The 20,713-nt window shown below is 53.8% G+C and overlaps 1 protein-coding gene and 1 non-coding gene across 4 annotated transcripts in view; both read left to right on the top strand.

Annotated features, from left to right (window-relative positions):
- The window catches only part of RNF220 (ring finger protein 220), a 224,861-nt gene that overhangs the window by 202,366 nt on the left and 1,782 nt on the right, over window positions 1-20,713 (top strand). Inside the window, exons 1-10 of one of the 3 annotated variants that reach the window (XM_035018754.1) lie at window positions 3,106-3,329; window positions 3,483-3,525; window positions 6,634-6,755; window positions 7,097-7,229; window positions 15,377-15,473; window positions 15,667-15,753; window positions 15,887-15,942; window positions 16,076-16,154; window positions 20,343-20,451; window positions 20,595-20,669. In XM_035018754.1, coding sequence (XP_034874645.1) covers window positions 3,276-3,329; window positions 3,483-3,525; window positions 6,634-6,755; window positions 7,097-7,229; window positions 15,377-15,473; window positions 15,667-15,753; window positions 15,887-15,942; window positions 16,076-16,154; window positions 20,343-20,451; window positions 20,595-20,669 — 855 coding nt within the window. In that variant the 5' untranslated portion in view covers window positions 3,106-3,275. Of the gene's footprint in view, window positions 1-3,105; window positions 3,330-3,482; window positions 3,526-6,633; window positions 6,756-7,096; window positions 7,230-15,376; window positions 15,474-15,666; window positions 15,754-15,886; window positions 15,943-16,075; window positions 16,155-20,342; window positions 20,452-20,594; window positions 20,670-20,713 lie in introns of those variants that run through there. The other 2 variants (XM_035018752.1, XM_035018753.1) reach the window with 2 other exon arrangements.
- LOC118020440 lies at window positions 6,005-6,108 on the top strand. The gene has a single exon (XR_004681880.1). It is a non-coding gene; the product is annotated as a U6 spliceosomal RNA (small nuclear RNA).

Below are 20,713 nucleotides of genomic sequence, written 5' to 3'. Positions count from 1 at the left end.
ACTACCATGGGGCATAGGCACTGAGGTCTTCTCTGATTTAGGTTCAACCAGTATTTCCAGCTGCCATTCCTAATACTGCCCTCCATGAACCCTATAGGCTATCCCCACGTAATTAATGCCAACCACTTCCTTTGGCTGTGCCATTCCTTTCTTGCCTGCACACTTTTACACATGCCATTTCTTCTAATGGGACTATTTTACCCCACCCCATCACATTTCTATTTATCCTTCAATATCCTGCCCAAATACCATCTCCTCCAGGAAGCCTTTCTGGATTAGCTCTCTCTTCTCATGACCCCTGTATGTCCCTATGATTGCCCTTATCATCCTATATTGCGATCACCTGTTTAGCTATGTTTCCATTATTTAGTGACATAACAAGCCATCTCAAAACTTAGTGGCGTAATACAATGTATGGTTTCTCATGGTTTTTCTTCAGTTGACTGGGCCTTTCCTCATTTATGCAGCTCATTCAGCTGGAGGATTGACTAGGCTGGAAAGCCTCACATTCTGGGAGATCGGGATGCCTTGGTTCTCTTCCATGTGGCCTCTTATCCTCCAGTAGGTTAGATCAGCTTCCTTACTTGGCAGCCTCAGGGCAGTGTCACACCAAGAGACTGAAGGCCAAAACTGCAAAGCCTCTTGAAGCCTAGACTCTGGAATTCACACATCAACTTGGCAAAACAAGTCACAAAGCTAACCCATAATCAAGGGATGAGGAAATGCAGCTCTTTACAGAAGGAGCTGCAAAGAATTGTGGCCATATTTAACCTATCACAATGAGCATGACTGTTTCACTAGACTGGGAGTTCCTCCAAGGCAAGGACCTTGTCTCATCCTTCTTTACACCCTTCCTGTACTCAAACATGCTCAGCCCAGTGTCCTTGCCTTCAGGGGGTTAGATTTGCAAATAAATAATTATAGCCCAGTGTTTTAAGTGCTGTGACAGTTATAAATAAGTTTCTGGGACAGCACAGTGTAAAGAGGGGCAAATCAGAGCAAGCTTCACAGAGGAGGTAACAACTGAACAGGGTTTCAGAGGACAAGTAGGAGTTCACTCTGGTGGACAAAGAAGGTCTGCCATTTCAAGGCAACCCTGTGTGCAAAGAGCATAGAGGTGTATCACAGAATGATGTACTTGGGGACCTGCTAGCAGTTCAGTTTTGTTAGCATGTAAAATACAAGGGGAACTGGTAGGAGGTGACACTGAAAGTTCCCCAGAGACTAGCTGGGTATCCCCTCCCCTGATCTTTACACAACGCCTGGTATGTACTAGTTGGTCAATTATGTTGGGTTTTTTTTTTTTAATCATCTAACTAAGTCTTGAAAGCGGGAGAGTGGGGGAGGGGGGTCTGGTTTCTGGTTTGGAGTCCCATTTACTTAGCCCCTGTTGGGTTACCTAACTCCCTTAACCATGACCTCATTCTACCCTCATAGCAACTGTGCAGACTAGGATTCGTTGCCCCCAATTTATTGCTAAGGAAACAGGCCTAAAGAGGGGATGTGACTTTTTTTGGAACACATAAATTACGAGTAACAGAGTCAGAATTTGAACTGGAATTTGGCCCTGAATCCTTGATTGTTTCCCATCCCTGCACTGGGCTCAGGGGCTTCCCTCATAAATATCCTTCTCCCCTTCCCACTGACACCTCCTGCATGCTAGACCCCGTGCTGGGTGACTGGATAGAGATGACCCCACCCCCGGAAGGGACACACACGTAAACAATCACAATATACAAGATCAGAGGGAAGCCAAGGGATGGTGAAAACTCAGAGGAGGCAACTAACCCAACCTTTGGGGAAAAGTGGAGCCTTCCCAAAGTCCTGAAGGGTGAACAACTGTTAACCAAGCAGCAGATATGGAGGCATGGAGGATAATCTAGTCCAGAGTCCGGAGCATGGAGTGCTAAAGAACTACAGTTAGCCCAGCAAAGGTAGAGTGTCAAGATGGCGAAGGGAGAGAGCAAAAGTAGTAGAAGAAAAGTCTGAAGAAAAAAGCAGGTCACATAAGGCCTGTATGCCATGCTGCAGATCTTCCAGGTGGAGAACCCTTGAAGGAGTTACAGAAGTGGGGGAGGGGAGACAGGGTCAATTTTGTTCAATACAAAGATCACATTGTGTGTAGTCTGAAGGATGGGTCGCAGGGAGAGAAACTGAACACCAGAAGGCCAGATGCGAGACAAATTTTGAGAGCTCACAAGATTATGAACTAGAGCAGTGACATCCAAGGCAGGTGTAGCCATTGAAGAAATATGCTATGCCAAGCGCTCTGCAGGGCCCTGGGTTCACCCATATGACCCACACGTGGCCCCACCCCTGGAGTGGTCAGTCCACCATAAAAATTTGTATGAGCCACAATGAAGATAGAGATGGAAGTACTGTAACGGGGGGAAAAGATATTTTTGCTTAGGCCTGGAAAGATGAGTAGGAGATACACAGAGGTGGAGATGAGAACATTTAGGAGACCTTTAAAGATGGACTCTGGCATGTAAAGTTGGACTGAGTGTGAGGCATGAAGGAGGGTGGGGCCGACGGCACCTCTCACGTCTCCGGTACGGGCACAACTGAGTGGATGGTGGTAGCCGAGCACCCAGGAGGACAGCGGCTGTTTGGGGGATGTCGACTTCCGCGTTGGCCGCGTTGGCGTGCGGTGCCTGCGAAACCTCCAGGGGCTGTGCGAGAGACCGCTGAACTGGGAATCCTCTAGCAACGGGACTACGGAAAGCCCAGGGGCTGGGGGAGGGACAGTTTGGGACATTCGGTGGGATCGCCCGGAGGCGACCCGGAATCCAGACACCGCCTCCCCAGCGAAGCGCTAGCCGCGCGGGAGGCGGAGATCGGGCCGGAGGCCCGACTGAGGCTCTCGGGCAGAAGGAGCCCCGCGCTGGCAGGGGCCGTGGAGCGGAGTGGGAGGACCTGGCGGCCGCTAAAACTCTGGCGGGTTGGCTTTGCGGACGGTGGGAGGGACCCCAGGGCGGCCCCAGCCGGTTACTACCGGAGTACGAGCAGCTGTTTCCTGGTCCTGGTCCGGCCGCCCCCCCATCGTGAACTTTCACCCCGGCGCGCGACGGCAGCGGATCACGTGATCAGGGCCAACATGGCCGCCGCCGCCGGTGGGAGCTGAGGTGCCGCCGCCGCCGGGCAGCCGGGGGGAATCCGCCCGCATCGCCGCCCTCGCCGGCCGGGCGGCCGCAGGGCCCAGAGTACCGGAGACCGGGGTTGGGGCGGCACCGTGCGGCGGCCACGGGGTCCCGTTAGAGCATCCCCCGGCGGCTATGCCGAGGGCCCGGAGCGGCCGGCGCAGCAGGGGGGCCGGCGGGAGGGAGGAAGTAGGTTTGTTTACGGGCTGTTTGGGGCGGGGCAGGCCGGGACCGGGGTCCAGTGCTGGGGCGGGGGCCAGGGCTCCAGGCCGCGCCTTACGCGCTCTCTCTCTCTCTCTCTTTTTTTTTTTTTTTTTTGCTTCTGCCGGGATCTTCTCCCAGACCTTCCTGCGAGTGCGAGCCAACCGGCAGACCCGACTGAATGGTGAGTCTTGTCCGGCCCCTCCCTCCGCCCCACCCCCGGCCTCCTCCCTCCCTCACTGCCTGCAGCTCCAGGCCTGCCTGGGTCTCTTCGACATTGGGCTGTTGGGCTTCGTCGCAGTCACAGCGCCTGAGAAAGTGCTAACCAAGGCGGCCGCCCTCAGTTTCCCCGTCTGTCTAATGGAGGTTATGGTTCCAGCTCTTGCCCACGCCTCTCTAAAGGCCTTCAAGAACCCTGGCGGGCAATAAGTACCAGAGAATGAGGAACAAGCTACACAATTCCACTCGGGAGCTCAGCTTTGAATTTGCAAACTGCTGGGACCTCACTGTACAAGCCGGCAGGGCGCTGAGAATGTTTTTCTTCCAGTTTTTAATCAGCGCCCAGTAGTGTGAATACAGCCTTTCTGCTGAGACTTGACAATGCAGTGAGATCTGGAGTTCCCACGGCAACAGGAACTAACTCATCCCAGGGCTCTTTGAGTTATCAGTCGGCCCACATTTCACAAAGGTGATCAGCGTGGGCTCGACAGCTCTTAGAGGCCTTCTCTGAAAGCACGTCGTGTATGCACTACCTGGTGCCCCCCCCTTTTGGATTCAAACCTCTGGAGCATTACTATTTGCTGAACACAATTGGATGAACCGAGCTTTTTGTGCTGACTAGGGTGTGGTATACCTGGGTATTGGCTGTAAGGGGCTTAGGGTCTCTGGGCCAGCTGGTCAATGAGTGAGGCTATGGACATTCAGGATCCCCACCTCTTGCCACTTGGTTTCTGCTGCCTGGCTGAGCCCTGATCCGGGACAGGGAAAGCATTCGTTATGGCCTGACACCATGTTAAGCATCATTACCATAGCACTTCTGAGAAGAAAGTGGTAACACATTTTGTAGATAAGGAAACTGAGGCTGGGAGAGAAGGTGATTTGTTTAAAATCATGCAAATGGGATGTAACTGAACCATGATTTAAACTGAAGTTTACCTCCAAAATCTGTGCTGCTGTGACCATGTCGTTCTCCCTCCTTAAGCAAACACTACCTACACTTTAGTAAGCTTAGTTCAGGACTTACAAGATAAATGGCAAGTTAAACCAAACCTGCCTTGGTTATCTGAGAATGTTCAGATGTTGTCCAACCCATCAGGGTGCTTTCCTGGGATTATAAGGGATCTTATGTCCCGCGTGGCTTGGGCAAGAACAGTGTCTAGTATCATGCTCTCCTTGGTAGTTCTGTAAGATTCATTTCTTTATTCAGTCATAAGTGTTTGTCATAGGCCCTTTGTATTGGCCCACTGCTCCATATGGGCTTCAAGAACCGTCAGCATCCCTGGCCTTTCTGATGATTTCTCCATCCCAGCCCTGGCTGCAGGGTGCCAAGGTGGCTCAAGCCTGAAATTCCAAGTGTTAGGACAGTCAAGGTGAAGGGATCTAGATCTGTGTCTACAAAATCAAGGAGGGCACTCATAGTCCTCTCTCCTGTAGTGAGAGCACAGGAAACTGAAGATTGGAGCCAGGCTACAGACCAAGATTTCTCAAACTCCATGCCATCTCTGGTGGGGTGATGGCTTTCCTATTGGTTTGGGTCTTCCTAGAGCTACTATTTTGGGGTTGGAGTAGCTCCCTGCCTCAGACTCTCAACAGGCAAGAGGTAGGTCCCCATGTACATATTCTTAGTGCTCTGGCACACTCACGGATCAGTCTTTGTTGCTGCTATCAGTCAGGGGGCAGGTGTGGTACTCTTAGGAGAGGAGAGCATTCTAACCTATGGAGTCAGGCCTGATTTCTCCTGTCTTTGCCACTTTTTAGCTACTTGAGCAAGTGCCTTGTTCTCTCTGAGCCTTAAGCGCTTGTCTTCTGTTAAAATGGATAATGCAGCCTTGCTTCAGGTTGAATATAGAATTAAATGAGCTACCTTGTATAAGGTATTTGATGCTGAGCCTAATACACAGCTGAAGCTCTAAATTGTAACATCAGCTTTCACCTGTGTCCCCCTCCCTAAACTGCATTCATGAGCTTCCCACCAGGGTCAATATCCATGAGAAAGTTTTTCCTGGCCTTACAGTGGGGAACCATTTTCTCCCTGGCTGGCTCCCCTCAGTCAGTCTGATCTCAGAGTGGCTAGCTCTGCTCCTGCTATTGCACGGGGAGGGTGGCAGTCCCTTGTTTTGACCCCTTCCTGCTTCAGTGACAGGAGGGCTGCAGAGAGGGATTAGTGAGCTAATTAGAAATGATTGCATCTCTCAGCATTAATTAGCAGTGCTTTGGGCTTACAGTGTGCACTTTGGAATTGAGCCCCCTGCGGGACAGCATGGCAGGCAGCCGTCTGCCTCAGGGGCCTGCCAGCCCCTTGCACTGATTAGAAATGATGGAACAGGTTTGGGTAGGCGCAATGAAAGCTGTCCTCTCAAGGTACCATGGGCTCTCTGACTCAGATCCTCTATACCTTTATGACTGGGTCTCAGTCTCCTCTTCTGTAAAATGGGACCAGTGAAGTGCTTTCTTTGTCAGCACATACACTAAAATTGTAACAATACAGAGATTAGCTTGGCCCCGACACAAGGATGATATGCAAATTTATGAAGCATTCCGTTTTAAAAAATGGGACCAGTGGACATGGGAGAAAATCTTCCTGAGGGATTCTAGGTAGGACACTGAGGGCTGTGCCACAGGGCCCTTGGCCCAGGAACAAAAGGGGTTTTAGCTGATGAGTGACCAGCAAGACAAATTGGCCCCATGGAGGGACCCTGGGTTCTAGCCAAGAGATGTTCTCTAAGAGAGCCCATGGTCTTGGCCTTCTGGGCAGATACCTAGCAACTCGGAGAGTCTTTGCTCATTGGACTTACTGAGCACTGCAGGGAGGAAGGTATGGGTTGAACTTGAGCCATCTGTGGCCAAAGAGTGGATACTTTGCTGGCCTAGCACCAGTCTCCTCCCCAGGTGCTCTTGGCAAGGCTCAGTCCCCAAAGGAGCAGAAGGTGCTGCATAATGAGGGCCAGATCAGGCACTGAACAAAAGGGCTAATGGCTAGCAAGAGGTCAGGATGTGTCAGCTCCACTGGGACCCTGGGAGCTACAGTGACCGTCTGCCTGTTCTGTGCTTTGTTTTCGGTTTCTCCATGCAGCTCGGATTGGGAAAATGAAACGGAGGAAGCAAGATGAAGGGCAGGTATGTCCCCTGTGCAACCGCCCCCTGGCAGGATCGGAGCAGGAGATGAGTAGGCATGTGGAGCATTGCCTTTCTAAGGTAGAGGGGCCATCACTACCTACCTCTTCTCCCCTCCCCCCTTGCTCCCCTGGCACTAGCTGCTGACTGCCCCCAGATGTAGAGGCTGTGTTGGGGTCTCCGTGTGGTCTCAGCAGCTTCTTCCTCTCTGTTCTTCACCCTCTTCCTTTCCTTTCACGCTTCCATTCCTCCTCTGGGGCTCCAGTGGAAAATTATTGGGAAGAGGCCCAGGTTCTTTGACTTCTGGATTGGTTTCCTTGAAAGGAGCGCTAGAGCTGGGGGCCAGGGCTGTGCCTTCCTTGTAGACCTGGGGGAGCAAGAGGGGTGGCCCGGGACCCATGATCCTATTTTGCTCTTCACAGAGGGAAGGCTCCTGCATGGCCGAGGATGATGCCGTGGACATCGAGCATGAAAACAGCAACCGCTTTGAGGAGTATGAGTGGTGCGGGCAGAAGCGGATACGGGCCACCACTCTCCTGGAAGGTGGTTTCCGAGGTACAAGCGGCTGACACGTAAAGCACTGGTGCTCTGGTGGCCAGGCCTCTGCTGGGTGTCCATCTGTTGGGAGCTGAGAGGCCAGGGCTGGTGACCGGTCACCCGTTCCACCACGTGGGAACTGCTGCTGGCGGCGCTCCTTTGTGACCGTGCTGCCTGCCTGTGATGTGCATATTAAAATGGATGTATTTGGGTGGGGAAATGGAATTGTGAGGCTGCAAGCTAGGAGTGACGAGGGGGGCTCTCAGCCTCGGGTGATGCATTGAAGGTGACAGCCAAGCCGCGTTAGCACCTGCATAAAATATTAAAGGGACGGTTATGCATTTATCACTCCATCCCTCTTAAGGCTGATAAATGAGAATCCAGCAACCTGCTGTACACCTCCAGCACTGGGGGCCCTGAGGGCTTCCAGGCAAACACATTGGATTTTCCTCCTCCTCCTCAGCCCCATGTCAGGGAAATCAGTTACAGAGGAGAGAGTGAGTTATGGCAAAATTTGACCTCCTATGAGCTTCATTGGTGAATCTAATTTTAGCTCTGATCCCATCCCTTCTCCCTGGGCGCCCTCTGCCCTGAAGCAAGAGGGGCCTGGGCCCAGCTGCTCCCTGCTTCCCTTGGGCTCACTCCAGTTGCTGCAGAGGGGTCTGCAGGGCTTTGCACAGCTCCCTTGCCCTTCCAGCTCCTTGGAGGGATATGGCTTCGCCCAGTGGAAGTCTCCCACCCCCCCACCCTTCCCCCGACCCCATGTCAAACAGTAGACTGGTTGGATGCCTAGGGTCATGTCCTCTTGTCAGACTCCCCTGCTCTGGGCAGGGGAAAAGGGAAAGAGTTTGCCTCCTGGCCTCCAGCTCTCCTCTTTCTGTGCATAAGCACAGCTGGCCCTTCGACTTACGATCATTAAGTGAACCAATCTGCTTCCCATCTGCCTCCAATTCTCTGGGCAAACACCCGTGGGAGTACTGGTGGGTCTGGTCCTTGGGGAATCTCACAGCAGCTGGGAAGAGGGTCTCTGCCTTGTCCAGACCGTGCTGCATGGGCTGGTCCTGAGGAGTGGTCTCCACAGTGCCATGCAGTGCAGATTGGATATGTGAAGGGGCTCTAAGTCCAGGTGGGGCATTATGCCTCTGGGTTTCTCTCACTCCCCAAGCATTTGGGGCAAGCCAGAGTGTCAGGACGGTAAATCAGCCCAAACCATTGCCCCAGCCTGAGCTGGAGAAAGTTCATTTGCCACCTCACTCTGGTCCTGTCCTGTAGTTCTAGACTGTCTGAGGCCCTGGGAGGAGGATGAGCAGCAAAAAGCCCAGGATCCTGGAAACGGGACACACAGGTGTCTGGTGGTGGCCCATCAGGGTCAGCTGCAGGATGCTGCTGTGGGTTCACAGTTGGCAGCTGCAGATATTCACATCTTCCATTACTGTGGCAACTTCTTAGGTTTCTTGGCACTGAGCTGGACCTGATACCTTCTGGGCACCAGACAAGGCTTACAGAGGATAAAGCTACATACATGGGGCCTGCTGATTTGACAGAGTATTTCCCCTGCGCCCGGCCGCACTTGCAGAGCGGGTGTGCAGGGCTCTTAGGCCCTGGGCGGGTGTCAGTTTTCCCTGAGTGTTTACACTGTGAGGTGGTTCCTTTCAAGAATTCCTGAGGGGAGTTCAAAGGGGGCTTTTCTTTGAGCGATTTGGAGAGCGAGAATGAGAGTGAGGCTTGAAGAGGGAGCAGGGCCGGAGGTGCCTTTATCTGCAGAGAATGGCTCCAGCTTGCCTGATAGAAGCTGCGGCCGCCTCTTAAACAGCTTAGTGCAGTCAAAAGACAAGCAGACTTGAAAGGCTGTTTTACAGCAAGATCAGCAGGGGCCACGAGGCAGAGAGCGGGGCGCAGTGGAGCAGAGGAGGCTGAGGCTCCTCGGTGGGGGGGAGGGGGGCATCAAAGGAGGCCCTGGTTGATCCTGACTGCCTCTGCCCCTGAAACCCCGTCTGCAGAAGCTGGCCATCTGTCAGTCTACCCTCCCTGGCCAGGACTGGTAGGCCCCAACTCTTGGGGGGTTGGGTGTGGCCCCGCCAGGCGGGCTGGTGTCAGTGCGGCGCATTGATCGCCCGCCGGGCGGGCCGGGCCGCAAGCCGGGCAGCGCGTGCTTAATGTGATTGAAAGGCAGTTAAAATGGCGGTGACCTTTTCAGGAGGAATTAGATTGCCTGCCAAGACCGGTTAGAGGGAGTGATAACGCCGGCTGAAGAAGCTGCCCAGCCGACTTCAGAGAGAGGGAGCAGAGGCAGGATGAGCGGGCGAGTGGTGAGGCCCATTTAAGCTGCGCTGTACGTGCTGACAGAACAGAGATTGCTGTCCTTGTTAGATATGAAAGAATTGAAGAATTGCAGATAAGTTCCTGTATCCGATCATCCCCTATCCCTCCTCCCAGACCAGGGCCCCTTCGTCATCCTCAGCAAAGCTTCCCACCAGGCCCACTGGGAACTGATCTGATGGAGCAGATCTGTTACCTTGAATGTAATCTGCTATGGAGCAAAGGAACAAGCAAGAGTTTTGGTGGAGATACTTGGCTGAGGGGAACAGGCCTTGAAGATGGACCTGTGGCTATCGAGGGCAAAGCCCAGATAGCTCAGGCCCAGGAGTGCTTAGAATTGGGACTCTAGAACAAAATGAAGGACCAGACAGAACAGGTAAGTAAGCAGCACCAAGATAGGCCCAGCTAGAAATAGATCTTTAAGAGGCTAAAGGAAATAAAGATTTCAAGATGGTAGGTCAGAAGACCTAAAACTTTCAGTGTCCAGGAAATACTGTGGCCTTCCCAGTTCTCAGAGAAATCCTGGGCTATGTCCCTGAGCTGCTGATGTCCTCTCAAACTTAATCTGCTACTGCTGTTTCCCCCACCCAGCTTTAGAATTGCATAAAGGGTGGCATGGGGCCTAGTCCTTCCCCAGCATTCCCCTGAGAGAGCTTAGCAGTTAGGAGAAAAAGATCCTCTTCTGGGGCACCATGCCAGCCCTGGGCAGAGCAAGGGGCCTCTGGGCTAGAGCAGCAGGCCTCAGGGAAAAACTAATTATAACGCCCCTGGGGACAAACCTGCTCCTATCTATAGTCAAAGGAGGTATGTGATGAACGAGCCACACCTTTCTCCTCATTTCCTATCTCCAGCTCCTGGGTCCTAGAAAAGACTTATGGTGAGATTTGATCCTTCCCCTGTATTGGTTGCCAGTGAAAGTTCACCCAGCTGGATTTGGGGAGCCTGGAGCCCATCGTTCTGGAATGGACTGGCTAGAGAGAGAGGACACGGGAATGGTTGGTTTCAGAGAAGGTAACAGTGATGGGGGCGGGCACAAGAGTGTGGCAAGATGGAAACATTTCCCAGGAAACTGCACAGGAACTACAAGGTGCCGCAGCTTATCTGTGAGCCCTGACAGGAAACAAGTCACTAGAATCCAGCATTGAGCCCCTTTGAATCAAACAGGTGGAGGGGAGCGAGAATGATGGTACTTAGACAACCAACTGTGCAGGCCTCTGCCCTACCCAGATCCTGGCCTAGCGACTACATCTTTCTCAAGTTCCTGTCTCGGATTTAGGCTGGTTCCAGTAGCCTGGGATGAGACCTCATGGAGAGGACAGGCAGGGCAGCTCTGACGCCGATCTTTCACTGGGCTGTGGCTGGCTAAAATGTCACCAGCTTCTGGGTCGGGCCGACAGCTATTGTGAGTCCCAGGGCACAGAGAACTAGACCTTCCCCTCGTTGCTCCCCGCTCTGGCATGTTCTTTCCCAAAAGATGGGAGCCCCTGCAGCTACAAGTGTCCCCCGGTGCAGCCCCGCCGCGTGGTCAGGTCAGTGACAGGTGTCGGAGCAGCCGGCTGTGGGAGGCAGTCTTGGAACGGGGAGGGCTAGGGCTGCTGCCTTCCAGCTCCTGCCACCTTTAGTTCTACCTGTTGGCTGCTGGGAGGGCTGAGGAGAGGTGGCAAGGAGCAGGGCACCTTCTGTCCCCTGTGGCAACTGACAGGGATTTTAATGGCCTTTTGGAACACAGTTGTTAAGCTGGGACGGAGGGAGCGCAGGCAGGAGGAGCAAGTATCAATGGTTTCAAACGGCGTCCGTCTCTCTGCGTCTCTCCTGACGTGAGGCAGTGAAACGCGTTATTGAGGAGGCCCGGAAAGTGGCTAAGTGCGTTTGACACACGCCAACTCCCTGCCTCCACACTGGATAATTGCATTGTCAACTGTTCAGCGAGGTGGCAGGTGACACTGCAGGCCGATTGATTGTCCCGCATCGCAGCTCCCCAGACTGTCAGCTCCCCAATCGATGGCGTTTACACAAGACACCGTAACTGCATCTGTAACTAATTCCAGTGTAAAACTCTCCGGAAGCGGCTGCCCGCCCCCCATCCCCCCCCGCCCCCAAGAGCATGGCCTCTGAAGGGCCCCAAGACTTTCCTTTCTCCCTGGGCTCAGGTTTTGTTCAGAGCAGCAGGTGAGGAAATTGATGGCTCCTTTTTTGTGGTTTCAGGTTCCAGGACGTTAGTGCCCCCAGTGAACGGGCATCTCCAGTTTCTCAATCGATCACCTAATCAGTTGATTAAATTAACACTGATTTTTTTTTTTTTTTTCCTTCTCCTCGATGACCCAGGAAGAAATGAGTTTATGGAAGAGGGGTCATTTTTATAAAATTTAGACTTGCCTATCGTTTCTGCACTTAATCCTCTTCTTCTCTGTTGCTAAGTATTCTTTTGGAGGGAAGGGATTTTTCGCACTGCCTACCCTTCCAGAACCCACTCTGCTGAGCATCATTGACCAGCAGGCTTAGTTTGCCTAGAGACAGCAGCCCAGCACATTGCGCCACTCTCGGTGGGCTTGAGCCATAGCAAGGGGCCTCCCCTGGTGGCTGAAGGGTCCCCCAGGTCATCTTGGAGGTCCTGGGAGCTGAGTCCCTTCCCTGGATAGCAGCAGCAGGAGTGGCAGCTTGCTTGTTATCCCCAGAGCTACATGGAACAGGAGCCAGAGGCTTGGAAAGGAGCTCTGTATGCCATCTTGCCTCTGAGCACTGGCTTGGGATGTTCCAGCAGCTGAGAACATAAAACAGCTATGGAGCCTTGCTCTCAAAGCAAGCTGGGGGGGAGAGGGGGGCTGCTGTCTGCATAAAACGGCTTTATGGCAGTTTCTTTTTATTATGATTCTGCCAGAAGTCAGCAAGTGACATTTCATTAAGAAAATAAAGTTTAATGTGCTGGGAAGGAGGCTGGAGCAGGCTGGGGCAGCGTAAGAAGGAAATTGGCGGTAGCAGCCTGTTCTGAACACCTGTGGGGGTAGGGAGAGGTTCCCAACATCTATCTCCACTGGGGGATGGGGTCAGGGTCATGGTAAACCGCTCAGACCAGAGACAGAAAGGCCTTTTCCTTGTGCCATGCTAAGATAAGATGTGCCACGCTCTCTGTCCTACCTGGCAGGTCGTCACTGCCCAGCTGGGGTTGGGGCCTGGCAGGGAAAGTTGTGTCCTGAGAGGCTTCGGGCCTCAGCCTCCTTTCGGACGCAGGGCTCTCAGGACCTAACAGGACAGCACTGTCACCATTTAGCCGTCACAGCTGTGGGCCTGGCCAGCTCTGCTGGATGATGCTGAGACCACAGCAGTGAGTCAGACCTGGGCTTGCAGTTTGATGAGAGACTGTGACATTACATGTAACAACTATGACTTTGGTGTTGTGCGGGAGTCTGGGTGGACACCAAGGAAGGGACACCTATGTAGAAATACCTGGGGAAGTCTCTACACTCAGCACCTCAAGGGTAGAGATCAGATCTTGAAACTCTGTCTCCAGTGCCAAGCCAGGCCGAGGATGAGCTCAGTGAAGGTTGAAAGAATGTTGTTGGGGTGAGTTCATTCAGGAAGTATTTCTGGAGCAGCTGTGCGCATTGGCACTGTGAGTTCGTAGCAGGAGGCATGGCCGAGCTAGGTCAGACTTGCAGAACAAGCCGGCGTTTGTTTTGTAGACCAGGAGGGAGGAGAGATGACAAGATGTACGAAGGCACTGTCGCGCGAACAGACGTGGAGGGTCGAGGAAAGCACAGTAGCTATGTTTCACTGGAGTAGGAGTCCTGGTCCGGGCCTGGCCGAGGAGAGGACTTCAGGCCACAGGGCTACTTTCCGTGTTGAGAAACTGGGACTCTTCCTGGCAGCTCTGTGGTACCGTTTCCTCAGCTTTGCCATGGGTCCTTTGCTTTCCTTTTTGTACACTCACCAGGCAGGGCTGGGCAAGGCACGGCCGAGGCGAGGATGTGAGGCCGGCTGCTGAGCTGTGTGTACTTGGGGGAGGGGGCCTTGGCAGGGTTCGGGGGCACAGGCTGTAAGTGAACCTGATAGCTACAGTCTGATTGATGGCAGGGTTTGTCTCCCAGACTGTCAGAGGGTTTATAGAGGTGCCACTCACCCACGAGGAGGGAATTGCTTGTCAGGATACCTGACTGTGAACAGGGGACAGAGCTTTAACTTGGTGTTTTCTTAGCTTAATGGCCTTGCTGTGACCTGCCTGCTGCCTCGAGTTTGTTGGTGCCTCGAGTTTGTTGGTGCGAAGGGGAAATGAGGATTGTCGGGGAGGGGTGGCCCCTGGTAGTGCCTAGCAGCTCTCTTCCCCTTGTGCTACCTGCCTTCGGGATGGGTGAAACCTTTGTGAGACCGGAGACCGGAGGCGTAGGTGGGAGAAGGAAGATCAGGAAGAAAATGCTCTTGAAATGGGCTTGAAAGATGGAGAACATTCTACATGGAGTGAATAGCATGAGCAAAAGTCTCAAGAGCAGGACATACGGGGTTGTGTGAGGTGCAGTGAAGAGTCTGTCTGTAGGCATAGCACTTATGGAGTGAAATGAGGAAAAGAGCAAAGGTGGACAAGTAGGTACATCCACATCTTGATGGATCTGGCTGAGGAGATTATGCATGTAGTGGGAAGCCACAGCTGGTTTTGGAGCCAGGAAAGGAAGGGTCAGAACCATCTGGTAAGCAGGAGGAAGGAACAGATAAGAGGCTTGAGGACCCATCATAAGACTGTTGTCCTGATGAGAATGGAGAGAACGGACAAGAAGATGTTTCTGAGATACCAGGCAGAACCCCGAACTGCTTCCCCACCTCTTTGAGGATTTCCTTGCTGATTCTACTTGCCACAGATTCCACCTTTTTCATCTCTGTCCATCCTGGCAGGGCTGCTACGCTTGCCAGTGGGATGTGGTCTGAGACCACGGAGCAGAGGCAGGGGCAGGGAGGGAGAAGCAGCTCTGTGGCCCCTGACTGTGCCCATAAGGAAGGATGAGTCTGGGTGTCAGAGCAACAGGGCAGATAAGGGGCTCTAATGTGGCTTCAGCCTCTCACCCCTCCCCGTTGGCCAAGGGTTTGCCTGTGGCTGGGCCAAGTGCACCTTGGTGTAGGGTCAGCCACCTGCCTGGCCCGTGGCCCTGCCTCCACCCAGCCTGGTTGCCTTTGTGGATTGCTTTGAGAAGCAGGTGTGCCTGCCTATCCTCCCTCGCCCGTCCCTTCCTAATCCCTTTCTAACTGCACTTGTCCAGGAATCTGGGTTGAGTGAGGTGGAGATGAATAATTAATGTCAGGCGCTTCAGACACCAAATATTTGAACAGCTGCCTGGTGTTTTTGCTGGCAGGGACCTGGCGGCCAAAATCAGGACGTTGGCTGGGGGTCTTGCTGTGTGGCTCTGACTGGCCCTAGCCAGTTTGCTCTTCCCTCTGATGGACTGTCACGGTGGACCATGGGGGACAGGGGATGCCCAGGTCTTGGGTGGCGGTGGCTTTGTAGACCTTGAATTTCTGTGTCCTCTTCCTGCTCTTCCTAGACTTGGAAGACAGGTGGACAGCAGACTAGCTTGAGTGTCTCCTGAGGACCTGACAATGTATATGAATGGGCTAGTTTATGAGCAGAGACCACCAGGAGCAGCAAGAAGTGGCAGAGGAGAAGGATGAGGTGTACAGAGTGAAAGGGATTGAAACATCAGAGCCAAGAGTACCTAAGTAATTGGGTCTCTATGTTTCAGGCCCAAATTTCTGCCTAGGCCTTACCTGGCCCCAAACCTGAGCCCTACCTAGAGGCAACAGAAGGGGCACCTTTGGTGTAGTCTTGTTGGCCCCTGGCCCTGCTCACACCCTGCTTCCCACAGGCTCTGGCTTCGTCATGTGCAGTGGCAAAGAGAATCCGGACAGCGACGCTGACCTGGATGTGGATGGGGATGACACTCTGGAGTATGGGAAGCCGCAGTATCCTTGGGGCGCTGAGGGGCAAGGTGGGGCTGGTGGGATAAGCCAAAGGGAATTGAAAAAGTAGCCAGCACCTCTGATACTTGCTCATTCCATCCACCCCTCCTTGGGGTCAGTGTCAAAGCTTTAACCAGGATTCAACCTTCACGGCCTACTGCAAACTAGGATCTGTTGTCCTTGACCACCATGCCAGATATACGGAGGCTGACGTTATCCCCTGCACAGGCGAGGAGCCTGGTGAAGCCAAGGAGAGAGAGGCACTCCGGGGCGCAGTCCTAAAGCAAGTGTGGGCACAGGCTTGGGTGGGTGGGATAGAGGGATGGGAAGCCCTGAGGCAGGGGTCAACCCAGTACCCACCCTCAGGGCTCCCTTGCCTGCCTTTAGGGTTCACTTTATTCTTTTCCTTTCCCTAGTGGCGGCCCTCCCAGCACACGCATCACGCCTGAGTTTTCTAAATGGGCCAGTGACGGTAAGCCCTGACCCACCTTGGGAGTCATTGGGGAGAGGGGACATCCTTTGGGTGGTGGTGACTGACTCAAGCCCAACCCTCACCTGTGCTGCCCAGTCTGGCCAGAGTATGAGTTGCTCCTCTGTCCCAGCAGAGATGCCATCTACCAGCAACGGTGAGAGCAGCAAGCAGGAGGCCATGCAGAAGACCTGCAAGAATAGTGACATCGAGAAGTGAGTGTCTGACCAGGAGAGGGGCCCCTGGGACGACAGTTCAGTGGGAGGGGAGAGAGGGGGCTCTCTGCGAGCAGGAAGGCCTGCTATCAGGACTCCTGGCCCTCCGGAGCATAGCTTAGTCCTGCGGCCCTGGGCAAACGACCGGCAGTGGGGCCCAGCTGGTGCTAAGCGTGACTCTCTGAATTGATCGCTGGGCCACTGCCCTGGGAGTCCTGGCGGCGGGAGGAGCACTCCGCCTGCCTGCCTGCCCGCTGCGGCGGCTCTGCCCGGGACTGTGATGTATGGCCGCCCAGCCCAGCCAGCGCACTTGATTCATCTCCAGTTTCTGTTTCTTAATCGGGAGCTAAATTGGTTTCATTTTTCTTGTCCCGGGTGGCGCTCGCAGTGGGTTTTAGGCAGGAGCATTGGGTCTCCTCACTTCTGGTAGGAATTTTTGGCCTAGGTTCTCTGGCAGGTGGGGAGGGGATCCATTAGCACTTCACGTGGGGCTGGGCAGCCCCTGGCCTGGATCCCCAGGAGCCGCAAGGACTTGAAATCAGCTGGGTGTCTTACTGCCTTTCCGGAAGCCCAAGCAAGGCCAGTTCTGGCCCCCAGAGGTGGCATTGTCCAGCTCTAGCTGCCTGGAGTTGCTGCTGTTGGCCACTGCTTACCTCCCCGCACCCCACCCCTCTCTCTGCTGGAGGCTAGGTTGCCTGGGGTTAAAAGGCAGCCTCTTCATTCCAGGGCCAGTGTTCCATCTTGCCTCCTGCCAGGAGAGTGGATTGCAGGCCGGTGCAGGGCCGGGTCGGTGGCCCAGGGTCACCTCCCATTTGTTTCCCTCCATTTTGTGTTGTCATAAATTCATTCCAGCCCGTTGTGGTTGATCAGTTTATCTCGGCCGGGGCCGCGAGTGCTGCTGGCATGATGTATGGGCCGCGGCTCGGGGCCCGGCTGCCCATGAATCACCGCCGCCGCTCCGTGTCAGTGCGGGAGCGGGCCGCACGGGTTCGGCGCAACCGGCGTGGGGAGGAGGAATGACGTATGGATGTTTATTTAATAATTCTCTTCTACTCCAGCTGAGCGGGGCGGGAGGGGCCGTGAGGGGCACCCACCCTCATCTGGAGGGGCTGCTCATAAATCAGAAAGACAAGATCATTAATCAGGGATGTAGCCCGAGGGGAAGGTGGGGGCCAGAGCCAGTGGCCATCCATGAAGGTACTACCCACCCAGGGCTGGGGGAAGTTGGGACTTCTGTCCCACCTGTATGAGCACAGGCACCAGTAGGCAAGGTTCTCTGGGATGAGTCATAGATTGGCTCAGTCATATGCGGAGATCTCCACTGGGTCTGGCTCTGCCAGGATTGGGACCCTTCAGTCCCCATGACTTCTCTCTTCCTGGTACACACAATGTGGGTTCCTGCCCTAGATCTTTTTCACAACCCAGGGGAAGCAGGAAGGCAGGATGCCATGGCTTCTTCCAAGAAAGTCTCCACCCCATGCCCTGGAGGGTCTTAGGAATAACTCACAAGCAGCCTGGGTCAGGAACTAGAGAACTGGGTGTTGTACCAGAGCAGAGATGACAAGCTGGGTGTATGCTGAGCAGATCCACAATAAGATGGGCTTGCAGTTGGATGTGGCCTATGGAGCCTTCGGAGACGAAGGGGGAGATGGCTTCATTCTCTCCCAGCTCTATCCTTTTTGCCTTTCTAGCTCTACTCCTATGATACGGAGTTTGAGAGCGCTCTGCTCTGAGGTCGGCCTGTGCCCCCCAGCTCCAGGCCTCAGGTTCCTAATTTTTAAAATAACTACATAGGACCAGGCAAATACCCAGCCTGTCCTTGGAGAGAAAGGGAGCACAGCTACCTTGTTTCCTTGTCAGGAGTTTACCAACGGTCCAGATGAGGATGGCACACATGGCATTGGGCAGGATGCCAGGGGAAGAGTTGTGCTGGTGTCTGTAAGGGTCGAGGGGGTGGTGAAGGCTTCCAGATCTGCAAAGTTGAACGGACACTCCCAGAATCCACCAGTGTCAGAGGGGCCAGAGTCGGACCCTTTGCGGCCTCCCTGGAGAAAGGCAGGGCAGAGTCACGGACCCGGGGAGTGATAGATCGAGGGCATCCCTGACACAGGGACACACCACCAAGAAGTCCTATTCTTTGTTGCCCGCTGGTGCCCTAAGAGAGAAAGGTCAGAGAGCAAAGTTTGTTGCTGCCCATGGAACGTCACCCACCATCCTCCCCAGGCCCCCCAGTACCACTTACCGCCAATACCACCTGTGAAAACCACGGGCTTCTGAGCCAGTTTGTCTGCTCCAGGCCGGCAGAACAGGCCACCCTAGGAGAGCGTCTCTGCTCACATGGTGCCACACTTAGGAATCCCCCTCAGTCTGCGCTCTTGCTCTCGCGCTCTTTCTCTCGATTGACCACACCTTTTAATCTCCACTCTTAACCTCTCATCGCCCTCCTCCAGTGGCCCCAGCAGCTTCCCGAAGCCTGTGAGATAAACTTCACTTTCTGATTGTGGCCTCCGAAGTCTTCCCTGACACGATCTCCTTTCCCACTTTAGCACTTACCCACGGGTGAGCCTTACAGCCACATGGGCCTCTTGGCCTTTATTCCTCCTGGTCTCTGGGCCTGGAGACCCCACTCCTCCTGAGTATTGTCAGTGTTGTAATGTTAATCACAGAGTTATCGGTGGATCCAGGCATCGGTCTGTGGGGTTTGAATCCCACCTCCTCCACGCTGTGTGAACCGTAGGCACGCTACTTCATGTTCCTTTGCTGTTTTAGCTTTTTCATATATAAAATGGGAATATTACTGTCTCCTTGTGGGGTTTTTGTGAGGTGTAAATAAAATAATAATTTTCAGTCCCTTAGTACAATCTCTGGCATTTAGTAAGTGCTTAATAAATTTTGGTTCTTTTGTATTATCATCATTATTATTCCCTAAGGCCCATCTCTAGTAGCATCTTTTCTAGTCCTTCCTCCAGGCAGCATTCTTCCTCTTCTGTGAGCTTCTCTGGGTTCTGTTCACTTGTTTTAGAAGGGGTGGGAAGGGGTCACCCCACTCTCTGAGATAGTCCTAGCTCTTCACTGTTCAGTACTGCAGCCCAAAGAGCCTTCCAGAAGTTAGAGGGACTTTCATGGGCAGGGCTTGAACAGCAGGTGAGGACTCTCGGGGCATCTGATGTGCCCAGGAAGAAACAACAAGGAGCCCTTGAGGTAGGCCAAGCCTGTGGCCCAGGACCTGGATTCTGTGGGACTCATGCAGTCCACACATTTCTTACTCTGGGGGCAAGACTGGTTTTTTGGTCAACAAACATTTACTCATACTCACGTGCGCGCCGTGGGGCTAATGTCCGTAGTCAGATTTGGTGGCGTGAGCAGCTTGCCCTTGGGAAACTACGTCTTGCACAGGAGACAAGGACGTTTGCAGTTGTCCTGCTATGGCGGAGTCTGGTGCAGGGTGCTGGAGAGCACAGAAGAGCAGCCACCAGCGGTGGTGCTGGCAGGAGGGTTGGAAGAGGCTTCTGGTGAGTTAGGAGGTGGGGTGATCCAGAGGAAGCAGAAAGTGCCGCGAGAGGCCAAGGGAGTGAAAAATGGTGCTGTGTGTGGGAAGCCTCCTAGTTTGCTGTGGATGGAGCATCAAGTGGCGGGGTGCTGAGGGATGTGGGCTGGGGCTATAGACCAAGGAGTCCCTGGTCAGCGTCTGAGGAGTTTGGTAGAGCTTTAGTCTGAGGGAAACATTGAGATGTTGAAGTAGAAATCGTCAAATCTACAAAATTCTAGGTGCTGAGAGAATGGAAATGAAGGATCTGGAGGCAGAGGGGCCATTGAGGTCAGCAGAGGAATTGTAGGAGAAACCATGAGGGCCTGGACCAGTTGTAGCAGTGGAGAGACTACGGAGATACTAGGAACTAGATGACAGATTGTAGGTGTCAAGGGTGACTGGGAAGGAATGGTTTGAGAATGGTTCCGAGGTATCTGGTTTGGAAATTCACCAGGATGGAGGTGGAGGAACAAGGAGGGTGAGGAGTTCAATTCTAGAAGGAAGAGTTTACAGATACAGGATTTGGGCAGGTGGGGGGCAGGGACATCTGGGAGACATTTATACACACACACTTGTAGAATTCAAGGGAGGTGTGGGCTGGAGGTTCAGATTAGACATGCCAGCCTGCTGCCTGCCCAACCATGCCGTCCTCTTTCCAGAATCACCGAAGATTCAGCTGTGACCACGTTTGAGGCCCTGAAGGCTCGGGTCAGGGAACTTGAACGGCAGCTATCCCGTGGGGACCGTTACAAATGCCTCATCTGTATGGTAAGAGGAAGGGAACCTGGGATGCCTCTGGTCAGGCTTCAGTGCCCTCTGGGGGTTGGGAAGGGCCTCTGCACTGTGATTTGAGCTCTTTAGAGGGTGGGCCAGCCTCAGAGTGACCCCTTCTGTGCCCACCTGCTCCCTAGGACTCCTACTCGATGCCCCTAACATCCATCCAGTGTTGGCATGTGCACTGCGAGGAGTGCTGGCTGCGGACCCTGGTGAGGGGGCATGGCGGTTGGGGAGTGGGTGGCGGTTTCTGGTG

The sequence above is a fragment of the Mirounga leonina genome, unplaced genomic scaffold (genome assembly GCF_011800145.1).
Source record: "Mirounga leonina isolate KUSES-001 unplaced genomic scaffold, KU_Mleo_1.0 Mir_173, whole genome shotgun sequence".
NCBI classification, from domain to species: Eukaryota; Metazoa; Chordata; class Mammalia; order Carnivora; family Phocidae; genus Mirounga; species Mirounga leonina.
Note: the sequence above shows the minus strand (reverse complement) of the source record. Positions and strands in the feature narration are given on the sequence as shown.